The sequence below is a fragment of the Mya arenaria genome, chromosome 15 (assembly GCF_026914265.1).
Source record: "Mya arenaria isolate MELC-2E11 chromosome 15, ASM2691426v1".
In the NCBI taxonomy this organism is placed as follows: Eukaryota; Metazoa; Mollusca; class Bivalvia; order Myida; family Myidae; genus Mya; species Mya arenaria.
Genome location: NC_069136.1, coordinates 13,736,794 through 13,757,744, shown reverse-complemented (window position 1 = coordinate 13,757,744; position 20,951 = coordinate 13,736,794). Strand labels below are relative to the sequence as shown.

The 20,951-nt window shown below is 35.2% G+C and overlaps 1 protein-coding gene across 1 annotated transcript; it reads left to right on the top strand.

The window, feature by feature from the left end:
* Nucleotides 1-19,687: 19,687 nt before the first annotated feature.
* LOC128219126 (sodium-coupled monocarboxylate transporter 1-like) lies at nucleotides 19,688-20,539 on the top strand. Its single transcript, XM_052926946.1, has one exon. It carries the CDS (start codon nucleotides 19,688-19,690, stop codon nucleotides 20,537-20,539), a length of 852 nt encoding a protein of 283 aa, XP_052782906.1.
* Nucleotides 20,540-20,951: the final 412 nt, after the last annotated feature.

Here is a 20,951-nt window from a genome sequence, read left to right as displayed (position 1 = left end):
TCCACGGTATTTCTGGAGCCAAAGTCTTGGGCAAGCTGACTCTGCACTGCACAGTATGGAGCAGAATTTGGGTATTTATTCGCTGTTTATCTTTCAATTTCTATTTATCTAATTTATATTCGTATTCTTTAAATTCTTATCTATAATCATATAAATTTAAATTGATTTAAATAAGTTTAATTGCTACTTTTTAATTGACAGTTAAAAATTTGTATTTTGATACTGCAGAATGTAAGGATCAATTGTTTCTACTTCTTGTTTAAACTACGTGATTAGATATTATGCTGCATACTTCTTCCTTTTCAATTTGAATATTTTTTTAGTTTTAACTTATGATCTTGAACGTCCTTTCTTTTAAGAATACAAAGTGGGTTACATAACACTGAAATAAAATCTATACGAATGCACCTAGACGAATACGAACTGCAATAACACGAATACGATATTACATTTGAAATTTATATTTATACATTTGGCCGGGAACCAATATTTCCGTACAAGTCCGTAATTTCTGACGGTGTAACCCTTGAAATATTCTCTTCAAACATCCACGAAATCCAGGGACTCGTGGGTAAGCGTTTGTTTAATATAGAGCAAAATTGCACAGAGTACGTATATTATGTCAGTTTAAAAAGTAGAAACGACTATTATCATTTCCAAACATGTGTTAAATAATGATAAACATTCATGGATTAAGAAAATCCGACCAGTTTATCAACGATCAAAGCACGCCACTATTTCGGACGTTTAGAGAGATGAGAGATCTATGAACATATTATGTATACTTTTTTCTACAATTTTTGACCTATGGTTGGTTAAAAAGGAAAGGATATTAATAAAGATATCAGAGATGTGTAATGCTAAGAGTTTTGTTTAATGAATTTGGTGTTACTTTATGGAATAGGTATAAGTGTTGTGCTTAAGTTGTTGTTTAAAATTTATAAAAACATGTGCACCTTTGATTCCCAACACTAAGTGTGATTATAAAAAATATGTTGCTTGCTTTTCTTGTAAACCTATGTTTACTAAGCGAGAGGAAATCCTACAAATTCACTTAAACTACAGACATATGACCCAAAAATATGATTAAAGTTTCTTTGTGAATAAAATCTGGACCTCTTCAATCTAAAAGTTTAGATTTTATTTTGACTAATAAAATGTGTGCTTTTGTTGGTCCTGTGGCAGGTATCATTTGAACATAAGCCTACATGCATTTCTGTTGTTCCCCTTTTACCAAAAAAAATCTTGACATAAACTTAGCTTGTTTAACAATAAGCACTTATCTTTTTTTTAATTATTTCAGGAAATGTCTCCTCCAAGAAAAAGAAACAGAGTTCAGACACAGACTCCAGTTTGCCAGTGTAAGATTTTTTTTGTTAATTCAAAATTTTAAATTATACATATTGGTTGGTAAGAAGGTTTAAGAAGTGCCATGCATCTCCTCCTCATTCAGCTGTTTCAGTGTATAAAACACAACCATACCAAATTTAAAGGTAATTTAGAAATCGCTCACAGTTCTATATATTTTTACAAAACCTTAACAAAACTTATCGTAGAATATCTACAAATGTCAGTCTGATATGCATTTGTAATGCATGGAAACAATGCCCTTTTTGTTACACGGAAAAAGGAAGTGTAACACTCTGCAACTGTGATACCTGAAGCCTGATATTCTGGATATGATTATGATATATCCCTGTCTTGTTTTGTAATGAGTGTACCAACTGCTCAAAGCTTCCCATCTATTTTTAAGACTTCATATTACAGAAGTGTTAGTAGTCAACTACCATTCGGAAATGTCACATTGGTTATAAAAGTTGTCATTGTCTTTGAAATTGTATTTAAAGTTATGTCTTTCATTCTAGATCACTGTTAAAAGTACAGATATATATATGGATACTGTTAAGGACATGCTAAGGAATAGATAAAAAGTGTTTGTTACTTATAATTAGCCATGTAATGAAAAATGCATTAAAATTATGTTTTCAACAAACAGGTTCCAGGATCTAGCTGTACAGAACTAGCTATGTAATATTTTTCTCAGAAATGTTAAGTGTTTTTGTTTTCATTAAGTAAACTAGGTTTTCAACCAGTTTACATACTTTGCCATGTATTACCTTCGATTGAAAACCTGGTTTTGGGGTAGTAAGGTGTTTTTGTTCCTTTGGGTTGTTCCAGGAAAAATAATGACAAGATTTGGAATGTTCACCAATGCATTTATTGCTTAAAGTGAGGGTATGCACTGGATAAGATTGTGCTGCCTGGGGTACTTTAGCAATGTAAACTGTCATGTGTTGTTTTGGAATTCAGTTGGATGGGTCAGTGGTGGTGGTGGCAGTGCCCCCTTACTTACAGTGGAAGTCATTCACACACCTCACCCCATCCTATTTATTCCTGGAGCAGCGCATAAGTTATATGTCTTCACACATGCTGCCATGGTTGTATTGTCAGTTATTATTGTCAGTAATTTGTTTGTATTTTCTTTGTTGCACATTCCTAAGTTCAGTTACAATTTTCTCCATGTAGTTTTCCATTTGTAAGTCCCTAGGGGCTTCATACGCTGGAGTACAACAGCACTTGAATTTCTTTTTCAGCTTAACCCTAGTGCCCCGGGTCCATTTTTGCAATTTAAACTTACTTATCTTGCACTTATATTCGTAATCATACTGTGTCCCGATAAATACATTGGAGGATTATCAAAATAAAAGTAAAACTATATAAAATGTTATTAGTAATACTGATTGAAATATAAAAAGAAAATCTTTGAATCATTGAAAATAGTGAATTATGAAATTCACTGAATCTCGGGGTTGGAGGGGGGAGGGGGTCAAAAAGATAAGCCTCCATTAGATGGAATTAAAATTATTAGCTTGATTGTTGTTTGTAATGATGCTTTTGCATGGGTGTAGACTGGTAGCTAAATGTGCCATAACATATGGCTTGAAACCAAAAAGTGTTTAAGGCTGTATGATACAGGAAGTAAGGTACAAAAAATTATAAAGCCTCTAGCTGATCTATACAGTTTTTTTCTGTTTTAACAAACTATCTTGAAAATATTTGTATTTTGCATTTTACAGACGTTTTAGACAGTAAATCATTCTAGTTTTTAGCCCACCTGAGCACAACCTCAAAAATCCTCTTGTCAGAAATCACAAGGCCTTGTTATTTGATATATAACATCACCTAGTGGCCCTCTATCAAGATTGTTCAAATTATGCTCCTAGGGTAAAAATTGGCCCCGCCCCAGGGGTCACAAGCTATGGCCTGGGGCTTTACTATTTTGTTTGTTACTGTAGCATCACCTACATTGTAGTTGTCCTCTATCAAGACTGTTCAAATTATGTCTATGATTTCAAAACTGACCACGCCCAAGGGCACACAACTTTTTTACATAAGAGTTTTATAGGAAAAGTTTAAACAACATCTCCTCTTAAACGGTTTGACGTATAAAGGACTATTCAGATTGGTGGTCAGTGAAATATATTATTCATGATTGTAATTTAAGTCACATGCAAGGAACATTAGAACATTCTGGAAAAAACTAGACAGTGAAAGTCCTTCATATTTAAAAAAAACCCCACATGTTTAGACATCGTTCGTCACACGAATTCATTTTCAATGAAATCTGACACAGAATATTTTCAGTATCATACAGCCTTAACTGTGGCACGAGACTTCAGAACTGAAAATCAAATGGCATTTCATTTCTATGATATTTTAAGCCTTTATATTCATCTTTACTATTTCAGACAAAAAGAGATGGATGTATGTCCAGTTTGCAATGGCAGTTTTGAAGTAAATGTTCTGGAAGCACATTTAGCAGGGTGCGGAATTGATACAATAACAGCTGGGGGTAGTGAAAGGTACATCTTAATAATGATTTTAATGTCTTGCTTAAGAATATTGTAAGAAAAAGGTGTTGGGGTATTTATCACATTTAGTGATAGCTCTAGTTCAGCTCAGCTGAGCATGAAGTGCTCGTGGTGAGCTATTGTGATCGCCCTGTGTCCGTCGCCGTACATCTTGATCCTTTGGTGACACACTTCCAAAGTTGTTCAAACTGTTTTGTTCCATTGTGTAATTAAGTGACAGGTCATAGGAGCGAAATAAAAACTCAAAATGAAAACTTAAAAAATGTTCTTGTCTAAACGGCATGGCGCTTTGATATTTGGTATGTCGCATTATTTAGTGGTCATCTACCAAGATTGTTCAAATTATACTCATTTGCTCCGTCACATTGGTCACATAGAATCATATTTGAAAAAATTCAATCAATATCTGCTTTTAAAGTGTGTGATGGATTTTATCCAAACTTTACAAGAACGATACATAGATAACCCTCTCTCAAAGTTAATCAATCCGTTCTGGTTCATTGCACCTATCCTCAGGTGAGCCCTTTTGGGCCAATGCCCCCCTTGTTTTACTTTACTGCGAATTTTATGTTTTTTAAGAAAAATGAATCTAAGTCTAGGGCAACTTTATCTTACTATCAAAATAATAATTACAAGGTTTATACAAATTGGCAGACAATGCAAAGTTAATATTTGCCTTTTTCATTTACATAGATAATGCATCTTTGTTTGCAGCCTGATGGATCCACAAACCGACTTCGAGTCAGCACTGAATGACAGATTTGACAAGATGGTGTTGGAAGGGTCATGGCCTATAAATGTTGTCCGACGCCATTTTAATAACTCTGCAATGGAGGAACTATCAAATGGCATCATAAAAGACTGGGGGGAAAAACTTAATGTAAAATTTATTGGAGAAGATGGGGTTGACAGTGGGGGGCTCACACGAGAGTTCTTCTCCTTATTGTTTGAAACATGTCTTGTGTTTGAAGATAATGGTTTCAGCTACAATGCTGATCTTCTTGAGAAGAAACATTACCAACTAATGGGAAGAGCCACTTCAATGGCCATACTACATGGTCATCCTGGACCTCGAAACTTGAACAGGACAATTGTTGACTTCATCCTTGAAAACAAAGAGCCGGAAGAAATCCCAGAGTGTTGCATTCAAAATGAGGTCAAAGCTGCTATTGAAGAAGTAAGCATTGCCCGCTCTTCGAAGTCGTCTAACAGAAATTCTGTTAAAGCTTACTGGAATATAGGTGATTGCTAGAAAAAATTCATGACAAATAATATCACTTTTTGAAAACAATCTTGTTTGATTTACTCTTGAAAATGATAACATTTATGCCAGTTAATAGTTTATGATATAAAACATTGGTAGCATTCTTTACGGATAATCAATTCTGTATGTTTACATTTCACCCTTTTCACTATGGTATAAGAATATTTAATGCATATTAAATATAACACATATTATGCCCAAGAGTGTCAGTGTATATACAGATGATTTCCAGGTTCTATTGTAGTCGAATTCTATTTTATAGTAATGTTAAATAATAATTCTATTAAAGATCTTACATTCTGTCAACATTCTCGTACACCTACGCAAATGGGAATTGGGTTAAATTGTCCAGGATTAAAATAGTGTGCCGTCAAATGTACTGCCTCAAATCTGAAGTTTTTACATAATAATAATAGCCTTGATTGAAACTTGTTAACTGATTTGTATGTTCATATAAAAGTATCCTTAATCAAATTGGGGTAAATCAAAAGGATCTTCTGGCCGGACCGGAAAAAAAGATGTGATTAATGATTTGGAATTAAACATTTCTTTGTATTTGTTTATATACATGTATATGCATAAGAATGTTCCAACAAATGTTTAAAATAAATCATAGAATGTTCTGGATAGCTGCTTTATTCTGGATAACTGCTTTAAACTTGTATTAAAAACTTTATTTACAGATTTCCACTGCCACTAAAGAAACCATAGGGGACGTATTTGAAAGACACAGCCATCTATTGAAAGCATCTGGCTACAATCAACTGCTGTCGGTCAGCAATAGGGACCGCGCAATCCATACCATGAAATTTTATTATTGCTTCTACAAGTACATCCCCCCTATGCTGCAGTTCATTGAAGGTACATCTAAATTTCAGTTAGTTCCTTTGAATTGTAAGCAAGATGCTGCGAATTGTAAACAAGATGTTGCATCAGACATATTACATAAATCATTGCATTGTTGAAAAGTATTTATTTCATTTAAATCATTTTTCTTAACCAGGTACAGCTACAGACTGCAATATTAGTGTTCCATTATTTGTGATATCTGATCTTAAATAATGTTTCCATTTTCATAGCAATTCAAACAAAACATATTGGTTTTCTGCAATGTGGATATCACAGATATCAATATTAACAAATTTTAATTTGTTATTAATTTTGCAAAAATGTGTTCAAATCTGACATTAAAAGTTTCTGTGAATGTGGCATTTAATATTTCAAATAATGAATGTGTAATAATATATGTATGTTAAGAGTAAAGCACCCAGTTTTTATGTTAATTTTACTTATTTATGACATATGTATCTTAAAAACAAATATGTTTATAGTACTAATAATTGTTGTTTTATTCTCAGAATACATGTAAAAAAACAGTAATAAAAGTAGTTTGTATTCACAGGTCTAAAGTTACATGACATGCTGTTGCTGCTGACAAAACATGGAGAGAATGGTCGGGCACTTCTCTGTTGCGACACCAAGAGTACCTCAATGTCTGATGTGCTAGCCTTCTTTGTGCCAAAATTCTCCAAGTCAGAGCATGAAAAGGCAGATGAAGAGATGATCGTATACAACTTCGGCAAATTCCTGAAGAAAGTTGAAAGTGGGTAGATGTTTTCATAACAGGGCTTGTTTGTCTCATTGAACTGATTGCATTTTCTGTAATCACATTGATTAACAAAATTTATGTTTTGATTACTACATATGAATAAGTTATACACCTTGTTAATGGAAGTAATTGTTAAAATGTGGGCAACACCCCTCCAAATGTATGTTTTTTTACTTCCCTGCTTTACCAAAAAAGAAACTACTAATTACATGCATTGTACATACCTTATTTATTATTATTCAGATGGAACCATCTCCACAGATTGGGTGAAGATGAATAGCTCCGAAAAATCTTTGAAGGAGGTTACGATCAACCTTGGTGATGTTCTGCAAGCCCTTATAGGATGCAAGTCTCTGCCCAGAAACATTAAGTCTGGAGAAATGGAGTTCGACCATTTGTCTAATCAATTATCATATGTAAATACATGTGCACCATCAGTCATATTCACAAGAACGAAAAATCTTGTCAACTATGAAAAACCTGAACACCATCTGATTTGTATCATTGTTGAAGCAGAAGGCTTTGGATTAGCTTGAATGACTGTTGTATAGCACAATTTAACTCTGACCTGACTCCTTTGCATTAACATCTATTAACGATTCATCACAGAATTTTTGGTGATCAACACCTCACCTACCTTTCATTTCAGCAGTTTACATATGCACAATTGTAAAATCCCAAAGGTTGCCTTTCGAAATTGTAGCTTTATATTATCGATTTTTTTCTATGTCAATAAGCATAAACATCTACATGTAGTGATTGTGATAGTGTGAATTTAAGCACTGTTGTATAAATGGGCCTTGTAAATTTTGGTTAAGAATTAAGAATATTATTCTGGAAAACAGTTGCAATGTGGTAGATAAGAGGCTATTCTAAGTATTATTGCATTTTCTGAGAAATTAAAGCACAATTCTATCTTAAGTATCGATGTTTAAAACATCTTTGTGCTTCAATAAGTCATATATTTTTTTTACGTAGAGCTTTCAAACTGTGTACATTGGTAGTATATCAGACAAGGAGACTGAGTGAAATAAAATCTTGAAAACAGGACTTACTTCTTTGTTCTGCAAAGACTCAAAGTGTTTTTTTTACATAGAGCTTTCAAACTTTGTACATTGGTAGTATATCAGACGAGGACAACCACCATTATTTTGGGGGTTATGTTAAAGGTCAAGATTACAGAATCACAACCTGTTTGTTTTGTTTTTAGGCCTTTTTACAGGACTTTCTTCTTCATACTGCCATAACATTAACATCTTTAACCCACGACTTTTATCCTTTGCAGACAGGTAGATGATATACTTTGTATCTGTTCATTCGTCTGTCTGTCTGACCATCTTTTTACACTTCTGTGTACTGTGACAACTCAAATAGTTTTTTACCACAAGCTTTCAAACTTTGTATTGAATCTTGAAAACAGGCCTTACTTCTTATATTGGTAGTACATCAGGTGAAGGGAACATAAATAATTTTGGGGTCATTATAACAAAGGTCAAGGTCATTACCATTTGTTTTTTTAGTTTTTACAGGATTTTTCACTGGACTGCAATAACTTGAACAGCTTTTAACCCACAACTTTCATAGTTTGTACAAAAGTAGTATATGATAAACATAGTATATGGAGTTCATCAGTGTTAAAATAGTAGTGAAATTACACATAATTAGAGAATCTAACAATGGTATTGACATTCAACATGGTTAGTCTTTCAATGGTAGTGACATTAAATGTGATCCTTGTTTCAAGTGGAAAATAAAAATTATCATTACAAAAAATTTGAAAAAAATAGGTATTATTGTAAAACCCGGTATTGGAATGCATTGGAAATATGGTTGTTTTGAAACTTAGGGTCAAGATATGGATGAGTGAATCTGAGGGAATTTATAATAGAAATTAAAGTACCTTATTCAAAAGTTTTGGTATATTTTTTTTATTCTGGATATTCTAGCTTCAGTGACATTTCTTTTACCAATGTACCCACTAGTTCATTATAGAAAAGAAAACGAAATAATGCATACATGGCCATTTATTAACATTTCGAGTTTCATCAATGTAGCTTAAATAAGTTGTATCAAGATATGCTTGTGCAGCAAATTGATACAGAGAACACCTAATACATTACATCAGATGAATATTGGCATATTTAAACATCAACTGCTATGTGCATGCTTGTGTTATGTCCTAATATAAATAACATACATGTATACTGAAAAACAAGAGTTGGAATAGCCAGTGGATGCTTCTCGATTTTGCGCTTTGTCTTAAAGATAAGTGTATATAGGCAGATGAGTTTGACCTTGGGGCTATGGACCTGGGTTTATTACGCAACAAATCATCACGAAAAACACATGTGCCAAGTTATTTCACATTCACATTACAAACAAGATGTGTCAGTGACATGGATGTCCCTGCAACATTCCGCTTTGACCTAAAATTTTACCTTGACCTTGGAGGTACAAACTTGAGTCTTCACACGACACATCATCTTGTAAAGGTAAATAATTGTGCAAGCAATTTCATCAAGGAATTGAGAAGTTATGGCGGAGAAGAAAGTGAGACAGACGTTCCGGACAATGCAACTGCTATATGCCGGGGGCATAAAAGTAAAATTATGAACCAGACACGAACAATAAACCACACTTATAGTGTTTGACCTCCATGTATAATCGTCTCATCATGGTAAACATTTGTGCCAAGTTGTTTCATAATCCCTCTACAAATAACGCAATACTGTTCTAACTGTATATGAATAAAGAAGGCAGTTGGAACAGTATTGCACTAAGCCATCGACTGTTGTGAACTGGACCTGATGAATAAATTTTCTTTTTAGCATTTGACCTCTAAGTATGACCTTTGGACTAAAGAGCTGGGTCTATCACAAGACGCATCATCTCATCACGGTGAACAGTTGTACATAGTAATTTCAAAAACAGTTTACAATGAAGTTATGGTCCTTACATGAGTTTCAGACACGTGCAAACACGTGCAAACGTGACAACGCAGGGCCTACATGTTTCCCAGAAACTTCTCGGGGAGTATAACAAGTCATTGAATGGAGTTGGAAAGATATGTTAAAATGTCTAAGAATGTCTGAACTTCAAATGGTGATTCATGTTTCTGTCACCCATTCTTCTGATGTCAGTTATGAGATCTGGATTTAGCTCCAACAGGGGATGCACCACAATATCAGGATTGTCACACACTGGTTCATTGCAGTCAAAATCAACTCCATACAGTTCAAGATCCTGAAAAAGATCGATATAAAAGAAATTGGTGGAATGAAAATGTACAATTGATTTATGAATAGTTGATGTTTTTCCTTTTTTTTTGTAGACAGAGGTCATTTTTACATCTGCATGTTGCAAGTGTCACGAGTACTCAAAGCAAACAATCTTCTGTGTCTATTTAAAAATAAATACAATTATTTCATATTTACAACTTCACAAGTCCACATGTTCGTTGACAAATGACAATGATAAGAGGTGCAAAACTTTAACTTCTTCTGTATACCACAAAACCATGACAATTATAGGCATTTTGCTTTTTATCTATTGGCTGGTGTATTCGTATTGCAACGAAGCACTTACACAAGTATTCTATGGAGCACCTTTCTACTTTAGCAAAAATTCATAAAAAAGTGATAATACCAAATGGTTTAAACATACAATCCCACCTGGAGGACATCTACTTACTTCAGCAGATAAATTCTCATGGTGGTTTCTGTCTTCAAGCTGCCATATATAGCATACATATCCACAGCTGCAGTGGTGTTCTGTTGTGTTCAGTTCGCAGTGGACGTCTGGAAACTGCATCAACAAACTGATCAATAGATGATTGTATTCTCCTCAAGAATACAACATGCAACACCAGAAGATGAACTTCGTTGTCAACATACAGTATTCCGTCATCTTCCATCCTTGAGAAGAACTCATAGTATGTTTTGGTGCAGCCATCCCATAGCTCGCGCCAAAACCGTTCAATCCTGAAAAATATTTCCATAATTCCCAATTACTAATGTCATTATGGGCCATATTATATTGTAAAAATATTATTTCTAAATGGTTTATCTGAACATCTTTCAGAACAGAAGCCATCTTTCAATAAAAACTGCGAGCTCATGGAAACATTAATAGCTTACCATGATCAGCGTGCTTTGGTTAGCAAACTATATAAAAACTTGGCTTCAAACACTGAGCAGATTTGAAACATCATAATTATGACCTTCAGTATTTTATTTACATCTTTAAAAGTATAATTTAGGAATAAATTATTAATGATAATCTTTATACACTCTGCAATACAGTTCCTGTTCAGAGCACATTGTTCGGGTTTATTTTATGGTGTATGCACAAACTAATCTGAAAAACTGTATAAATATTTTGATCCACAAACTATGCACTATAGAATTGCAATATATAGAAAAAAGGTCAAAATTCAAGGGGTCATAACTCAGGAATTTCATTTCATTTCAACACAAATTAGGTTGCCTTTTAGTTTTATCTATGATGGTAATCTCTACCAACTTTCATTGTTCTATACTGCAACAAAAAGACCCAACAATGTACAACCCATACAGATTAAGTTTGCAAGAGGGAGGGTATATTTTGTAAAAATTGTAAGGGTTTAACAATACAACAAAACGTTCTTTTTACCTTTGATTATGTACACTTCTACCAGTGATGTGTGATCCGGAATTCAAACCATGTTTCTCTAACTCTAACATGAACTCGGCTATCCTTATATTCTCCATCCCTTTATCTGTTCTCACTCTCTCCGGAATACCGTTCGTGTCTGTTCCAGACCGAAATGCAGTGCATCTAGTCTCTGCGGTGTTGTCTGAAGCCACCATAATGTACACCGGCAGTCGAGAATATCCATCAATGCCTCCATGAAATATAAATCGCCACCTTAAATAAAATAATGTTTTAGTACTTAAAGATCATATATTTGAACATGTACTAATAATCAACTTGTATATACTATATGCAAAATAATGGTGATTTAGGGAAATCATAAGTTGTGTCTTCCTTACTATCTAATATGGACTTGGGTCCAATTCAATGACAATATATAAGCCTATAAGTGTTCAGTCAATGCAAATACATCAAATAAAAAAATAGTGAAATGAAAGAGTTAAGGGTAAATATGTAATCGCCCTAACATGAGGTTATATTTCATGGCTGTTTTTGCCAAAGCCAAAATGACTGATAATTATTAATCCAGGCTTTTCATAACTATATACTTGTAAAGCTTGTGACCCCTGTGGCTCTGTGCCACTCCGTGCCAGGTGAGCCAAAGAGCAGCAAATCTGTACTTTTATGGAATATTAAAAAAAAAACTAATATTACTTTATCTTACCGTATCAGCTTGTGGTTTGAATCCACATGCCATAAGGCTTTGGGGGCTCGTACAGAATAGGCCCTGCGTCTTATTCTGTATGTTGAACACAGAGCGTTTCTCACAAGAACACCAAGAGGGTCCACAGCTTTCATGATGCTGCGGACACGTGTTTCTGTCACTTTTATTCCATCTGCCCATAGATGACCCCTCATACTCCGGTACCCAACAGAAGGGAATTCATTTATCTTTCTCCTTACAAATGCCATTAATTCCTCATCACTTAATTTAGTGTATGTTTGGCGTACTGAAAGTCCAAATTCACTCATTCGATTTTTGATTGTTTTTTCACTTACTGACAGCAATGAAGACATATTTTTTATTGTGAATCCATTTTCTATGAAGAATTCAAGAACTTCAACTGAAATATAAATGAATGGTATGCCCCTTCCACCTGGACTGATAGTTACCAACTGTTCAACAGGTAATTGCGATGAGCTGGCGGTATTGATGTCATTTACATTCATCAGCAATTCTAAGGCATTCAGGCAGAGTTGTATAACATGATTCACATCTTCATGATATGACACTTGTGTTAGATAAGTCAGAATGCTATCTAATTCAACCTCATAATTGCCCAGTCTGTCGTTTTCAAGATTGTTAGCCACATTAATGATCCGGTCATAAATGGCCCTTCTGACTGTAGTAATTTGGTCGTCCCTGAAATGACGAACAATTACAACATTAGTTTGAACAATTGTTTTAAATAACTGTAATAATTATGTGCAGTAGTTTTTTATGTACCAATTGCAACATAAATAAGCAGTGGAAGTCAAGGATTTGACCTTAGAGGGGGCGTGGACTTTGTCAACGGTGGGGGGGGGGGTAAAAACCATTGAAAGTGCTGAGTATAAGTCATTTTGTAGCATATTTTGACCATATTTCTACATATTTCAAGTAAAATTTGGTATAAGAAGAATCGCGAGCGAAGCAGGCGAAAAAAATTAGGAAAATTAGCGTTTTGGGGTATAAAAAATCATAGGTCGGGTTATGCTGATCATCGCCGGGTGCGCCCCTACTGGATCCGCTAGTGATAAGAAAGTTGAAAAGAAATTAAAAAACAACAACTTAACAATGGTCTGTTTTAACTGTCAATAAATTTATTTCGACCAATTGACTCAACAATATTCATAAGAAAATGGAAGACATGCATATTGTGCCTTGTAATGAATATGGACTGAATGGCTGTGAATCAAACCCGAGACATCTCACACTGATTTAACCACTTAAAGGGACTGGCGTGCTGGTTTGGATACCATTCTTACTGAGCTGCATGTGCACACTGCACTTCCCCCTTGCCATCTATGAGGATTTTGTTGTGAATTTCTAATCTAACTTATATATTTGAAAGGAATTTACTTTCAGTAACCATGACTAGAGCTGAGGTGATGGTTATCCGAAAGGACCTATCCGAAAATGCTACGAATGCTGAGATTCTACAATCCTCTTTCGGTTATCGAAAACTGTACAAATATGAAACATCACTTACATGCTGTTACAACGCTACTTACATGCTTACAACGCTACTTACAATATTATATTCTTCTCTGCAGAACGACTTGACTTGACAAGAATGATGTTGCTGATATAAACTTGGATTAAATCGCCGCGTAGCATTGTATCCTGACACCTTGTGCTCACCGAAAATACCGAAGCGATACATGAGTTAACTCCCGTCACTAAGATTTTGCGCTAGAATTTTAGGTCTGTTACCCAGCTAGGACACAAAAAGCAAATATTAATCACGTGGTTTCTAGTTTTTATTTGTTCTGCTGTTCTTCTTATTGAAATGAGTCAGTTTTATTCCGCTTAAGGTTGTTTAATGTTAATAATTTCATAAAGTTAGAATATGGATAAATCTCTATAACAACAATTCTTATAGCCTCTACATACAAAGTTATTTTCAGTGTGAATCGAATGGGAATAAGAGTTGCACAAATACATTTGTAAGAAACAAGTTCGAGAAAACACACTTTCTTTTAAATAAGTAGAAATAGCACATGTTTAAAACAAAATGTAATTTATTGGTATCTAATATTAGATTAAACGAATTAAGATGAAGTACTGGCATTGGCTTTAGAATATTACAATTTACTATAAACATAGTAAGAAAGAATAAATAAATATTTAAGTAAAGAACTTTGATTTACTCACAGATGAATCAAATTTGTAGGAATATGATTTAAACTTCAGCAAATGAAAACAACAAGTAGTCGAATGAATAAATACCCAAATTCTGCTCCATAGCACAGAGCCAAAGGGGTCAAGTTCAGCAATGTCGCTTTTTTGTTTTGATTTCCTTATACGCGTGCTATACTCTGGCACCGATAAGTTGTTCTGCAACTTAAAACAGATACATACAATATTAAACAGCTGGTTAATTTTAAAAGATGGTGTTCATGTTTCATTTTGGTAGTATATGCAACGATAAATATGTTATCTAACGTGATTATGGTTACGTCTTAACATTCTACAGCATGTTTGTAATTTACTGTAAAAGAAGGTATAATTACCATTCTCTGAAACAGTTTATGGGTAGCCCGAGTGTTGACTGCCTTGTCTTGATGAAACTGCTCACAAGCGAGATATCCAAGGCAAACCACACTGAGTAGAGCCAAAAACGAACGTTTTGCGTTTGTACACTGTTATTGATGTTGGGATGGTCGTGACTGTCCACAACACCCATGTACTTATAGAAGTCAACAATTGCGGACTGCGATACATGAGTGTTCCACTTTCCTTTTGTATTACAATTTCCCCTCATAACCTTGTCTTGTCAGCTATTTAATATAAGATCGAAACATGTAACCGTGTTGCACACATGTTTAGATTAATTTCATGAAATGGAGATAAGCTTCCTTTCCGAGGTCTTTCGTATCATGTGTACCTCTCTGCTGAGCATCCTAACTTTGTCATCACTTTTTTTGTGGACTGATTTTGTGATTGGCCAATATTTCCTCCCGGTGTTAAATGCGCCACACGAATGTGTAGATTTGCCAAGAACCAGAAGAACTGTTCTTTTAATCTTGTCGGGAAATACAACATGGTTTCGTCCTGTGATGTTTTCTCTTCAGTTCGCTACAACTGTTTGAGTCAAACCTACGTCTGTCTTTCGACATAAGTACACCTGGAAATTCCAGAGATAACCCATGACAGCACTAAGACACGCGAATATTTTAATTCTTCTTTTTGCGGGCTTGTAAGAATCACCAACGATTTTTAAATGGTGACCGTGATATTAGATCATTGCTTCATCAACAGATATGTATTTATGCATGTTGAAATAAATCATGCTGCTTTCTCATATAGCTTCTATGAGAGGGGTCACTGTGGATCCAATGTAAACTTTACAGCGACCTTGTGATATTTGTCCGGTTGGTTTATTTTCTATTTCATAGATTTCCATTTCAACTATACAGCTTTTTGGTAATGAATGTTCTGTTGATATATTTGCAGTCAAATTGGTTTCCATGATAACTTTATAGCGATCAGGTAATAGATGTCCGGTTGAATTTATAAGAACCATATGGCTAACTTTTAAACAGTTAAAGAGGCTACACGCCGTATGATGAAATAGCGGAAAAAAAGAGAATTGTCGAAAACTGACCTAAACTAGCTATCAATGTGTACAATGCATTGAAATTAACTATTAAATTGAAGTACCACATAGTTTACAATTAATTTATTTTTTCGCAGTTCTTTCGTATTTTTCCATTAAAAAAGATTACTAGGTATGTCTACCTAGTAGAATTCATTCTTATGCGTGATTGGCTAGTCGATGTTATCACGTGATATTACCAAGTTTAATATAGGTATATATTTTAAATATTCCTGCGGTTCAGGGTAAGCCTTCGTAGCACGGTGGATACAACAACACTGGACTGCAATTTTGGCGACACTGGTTCGAACCCGGTCTCCGACACGATTTTTTTACATTTTGGTAAAAAAAAAATACTATTGTGAACAAAACTGATCTTGGTGCCAATCTGGTGTACAGTCCCTTTAAAGGGAGCATAACTAGAGTTAAATGACCTTCAAATGCAACTTCATTCGCCTTTGAAATGAGTTGTGTTATGCTGGTCACGTATTATGTTTATACCTAAAATACCGCAGCGTGGTTTTGCATATTTCTAGATTTGGGAGCGCTACCACAGTGCACTTAAGCGACTGATTATAGTTTAATTCAACCATGTAATGTCTACCTTATCGAAGTTACAACACAGGTCCGTAAAACAAATCTTTATCTCACAGTTATACCACTGCGCACTTTTGCTCATTTCTTAAATTTGACAGTGATAACATAGCACACTCTTGATACAAGAGCATAACATAAGCTTGCTGTTTCATTAAAGCAAGTATACTAAAGCAAGAGCCGAATAATGTTGAATGACGACTTTTAAAGACATACCGTTGCTTAGTGCTGCATGGTTATCATGTTGGAAAGAAATACCGTAGTGTAGTAACTGTTTCTAAGATAAAGTACCATAGTGTACTAAGGCCACACCAAATTGATATTTCGTTCCGCGGATTTACCGCTCCTATTTTTTTGAAAATGTAAAAAAAAAAAATTGTTTGTGCGCCCACACCTCCATTTTGATCGTCATATTTTCATGTAACAATTTATTAAAAGGCTAAAATTAATCAAGTGTAATTTTTCTACGTTAGTTTTCGTGTTTTTGTAAAGGGAAGTTACCGATGCGTAGTGATTTTATACTGTATATCGATCGGTTTAGCATGGGTTTCAATAAATTCAATCAAGATGGCGGCTTCCGGTATAAACAATGTGACTCGAAGTTTGGAAATGAAATCTTATTTATGACATTAATATGTTTTGAGCATGCTTGAAGTCATTGTTGATCGTCTCATGCACTAAAGGATCATTATTTAAAGCAATCATTATGCAATAAAGCATGTGTATCTGAGACTGGTAGCGATTATATTGCGTAATTAGTTACTCGTCTTGAATGGAAATCGGAATGATCAACTGAGTACTATTTTATTCAAGTCATAATACAAGGGACCAAAATTTTACCTCGTTACGACGATGACAGGTCAACTTAAATGGAACATGAGTCATTGTTTGGTCCAAATTGATGTATCAAGCTCATTTTTGATCAAATTCTGACAAAACAACAGTTTTGAACAAATATCTTTTCACAAATAGCTATATAAACACTAGTCTGGATATACCTCAACATTAGTAAGCCTAAGTTTATCACCTTATATTTTGTTTTTATTTGCAGCATAATCAGGAATTGTAATGCACTTGTCAATTGTAACCACTGCCCCGCCCACCCCTCGCCCTTGTTCCAGGGGTATAACGGGGACAGCAGAGGCAATGGGCTGTGTTTTTACCTTTCAGGTGGCCCCGCAGTGCCTAGTGAATGTGGTTTTGTCTTCATATTGAAAATGGTCGGGAATGGGCCTCACATTAGTATTCGGGGTTGCGGGGCCATTTCGCAGGGTTGTACCAGCAGTGTGTCCCTGCAGGTCGGGTATTTTACCCGGGTTTTGTGAGACCGGAAGTCAAAGTCCCCGCTATTCCGGACTTAGGGGGGAGGGGCCTATACAATTGGCTGGTGCATAAAAACATCTAAATAACCAAAAAGGTTCTCTGAAAAATACCCTTGTTCTTTTTGTTTTAATAATGCCATTGCATTTCCTGTGATAATAAAAACAAAATTTAGTCTATGTTATATGGAGTCTGATGTTTGATGATGCCTGTGTAAGTGATCATTTTTTATAAATCCAAAATCAATTCTAAGTTATGTCTAAATACAGTTGCATAATTATGATGTTAAACTGATTCAGGTAGATATATATATGTTGTTTTAAACTTTTCACTAAAAGTAGGGTTATTTATTATTATGAATAATCGTCATATTAAAGTACGTTTTAATTATATAAGAAATTAGATGTATCCATATAATGTTTGTACTAAACACGGATGAATAAATAGTATGTATTCCGACATTTTCCCAATGTCCATTAGAGATTCAGTTCAAGACTGCATTAAAATGGGTTTAAGGGCAATTATTTTGAACAATCTTTCTTATTTATATTGAATATAAGAAAAAATATATTTTTCGCTCTTCGCTCGCTTCGGTTTTTATGAAAACTGACAAAATTTAATTTTTATTTTTCGCTCGCCTGCTCGCTCCAATTTTTTTTCGCAAAAATCCGAGCAACTAAACATTAATTTGGTGTGGCCTAATGCTGGTTTTAAAATTCACAATCCTTCTTATTTTTATAACAAACACACAACAAATTTGTGAAAAATGTGCATTTTGCGGTTGCGGGACTGGATGTTCCCATTATTTCGGTACGTTACAGTCGTCTACGGTATTCCTACAGTAAAACAGTAGCGGTAACCAGCACCCTTGAAAAATTGGTCTGCATTAGGCGGTTACGATAGCGCGCCGATGTATGGTAGCGGTATTCGAAAGGATATGCAAATAATATTACAGAAACAGTTTTTTTCCGTTTTAACGCTCAAATTGAAAAGAAATACAGTGTAATAAAGCAGACGAATTTGGTTCTAAAGAGTATTTATTCTTGCTTGAAATTGAGAGGATTAAACTCGACGGTATAATAGTGGGAAAGTAAAGATGGATCCAAACACTGCCTTTTCTGTTCAGGACTATGTTATATTTGTGGCAACCGTATTGTTTTCATTCCTGATCGGATTATTTTTTGCATTGTGGGAGCGAAGAAAGAAACACAATAATCCGGAGGAGTACTTCTTAGCAGGCCGCAAATCCAGGCTCCTGCCGGTGACATTGTCCTTCATCGTAACTTTCCAATCGTCCATCGTGATGTTGGGATATCCAGCAGAGGTGTATCTCTATGGTGCTATCTACATTTACTACATGATATCTATAATCATCTCTTTCACATTCACCGCTTTCTTCATCGTTCCTGTATTTTACCCTCTTAGGCTAACAACCGTTTACGAGTACCTGAATTTACGTTACGGCGATAACGTTCTACGCTACGTCACTGTGGTAATGGGCATTTTCTACAATGTTTTCTACATGAGTACCGTCACATATGGAACCTGTGTGGCCCTTGACGTTGTAATGGGCCTACCTTATTGGGCGACCATCGTCATTTATACAGCCGTTACTTCAATTTACACCTCCATCGGTGGAATAAAGGCCGTCATTTGGACTGACGTTTTCCAATTTGTCATTATGATAACTGGCATATTGGCGGTCACCATTAAAGGTATCATTGAAGTTGGCGGTATATCGCAAGTGCACAAATACAGTGTGAGTCGAATGAATTTCAACCAATTCGGATTAGACCCACGAATACGGTACACATTCTGGAATTTGGGGGTAACATCTGTACCTATGTGGTTGTACACAAGTTATATGCAACCGGCGATGCAAAGGGTATACTCAACACCAGATGTAACAACAGCAAGAAATATGTACCTCATTTCCCTCCCCGTATACATACTGATTTGTCTTGGAACAATATTTGAAGGAGTGGTCATATTTGCATACTATTCATCAAAAGGATGTGACATTTATTATAGTGGAATGATTGACAATATCAACCAGCTTGTACCGTACACGGTGTTAACGTTTTTCGGAGAACTCCCAGGCCTACCTGGTCTTTTCATCGCCGCGTTATCCAGTGCCGCATTTAGCACACTGTCTTCGTGTCTCAGCTCGCTCTCTGCCATCGCGTATAAAGATATCTTAAAAGTCCGAAATCCCAACATCAGTGCTCATGTAGCTACAAACATATCACGGCTCGTAACAATTCTGTTTGGGGTTATCGCGATAGCAGTGACATTCCTGATATCAAATCTACCTGGCTCTGTTAACTCACTGTTTTCAAGTTTCGTAGCCTGTATGGATGGCCCGACATGTGCAATTTTCATGTTGTCTGCGTTTAGCCGAAGGGTGACGTCCAAGGGAGTGTTGTTCGGAGCGATGTGTGGGATGTCCATATCACTATGGTTGAATCTTGGCAAGCTATTCTCTGAAATTCCTGCAGATACACCTTTACCAGCAGGTCCAACAGACACTTGCTCGAGTACGTCAAATTTCACTTCCCTGGCCTCCGTTATACCCAGCGGGTATTCGACAACTACCTACTTGCCACTTAACGAAACATCGACGACTCTTGAGCACGCAACCAACAACCTTACAGAGTTGCAGGAATTTTACCGTGTATCGTATATGTACTATTCTTTTATTGGGTTTACTGTTTCTCTTGTTATTGGATTCTTAGCCAGTTTGTGTTGTGAAGCGCCAAAACATGTGGACACCAGGTGTCTGTTTGAATTCCGTAAACATGTTCTAGGCAAACAGTCAGACAATGTGAATGAGAGAACAATTGGAAATGCAAATGAGGAGGAAGTGCTACAGGAAAACAAATTTTGAATCTAAGTTATTGACTCAATGTTTTGTGCGTGGAATCTATTGAAGAGCGGATGCTTTAAGAGCATAACGTGTGTTGTTAAACTGAACGCAACAATTGTTTGTATTGGTAAAATGCCCCCATTTCTCAAACAACCATAAGTCCCTTAGTAATCGCATCAAGGTCTGCACACTGTTTTTGTTTGGTATACATTTGTTTTGTTGTTGTTTTTCTTTTAAAGATATGTGAGACAAAAAGTTAAAGAAACTATTTGAACGTAATTGATATTTTTTTCAAGATTTTGGAATATTTGTTTAGTTTGTAAAATTAAGTTTGAGTAATAAAGCTAAACCTACTTTAACATGTTATGCTTTAAACATAAATAAATATATAACACAATCAATAGAGCTTATTAAGACATTGGCATTACAAGGT

What these genes read in the sequence shown, in the direction of transcription:
- LOC128219126 (XM_052926946.1), top strand. Translation starts at nt 19,688, where the DNA reads ATGATTGACAATATCAACCAGCTTGTACCGTACACGGTGTTAACGTTT.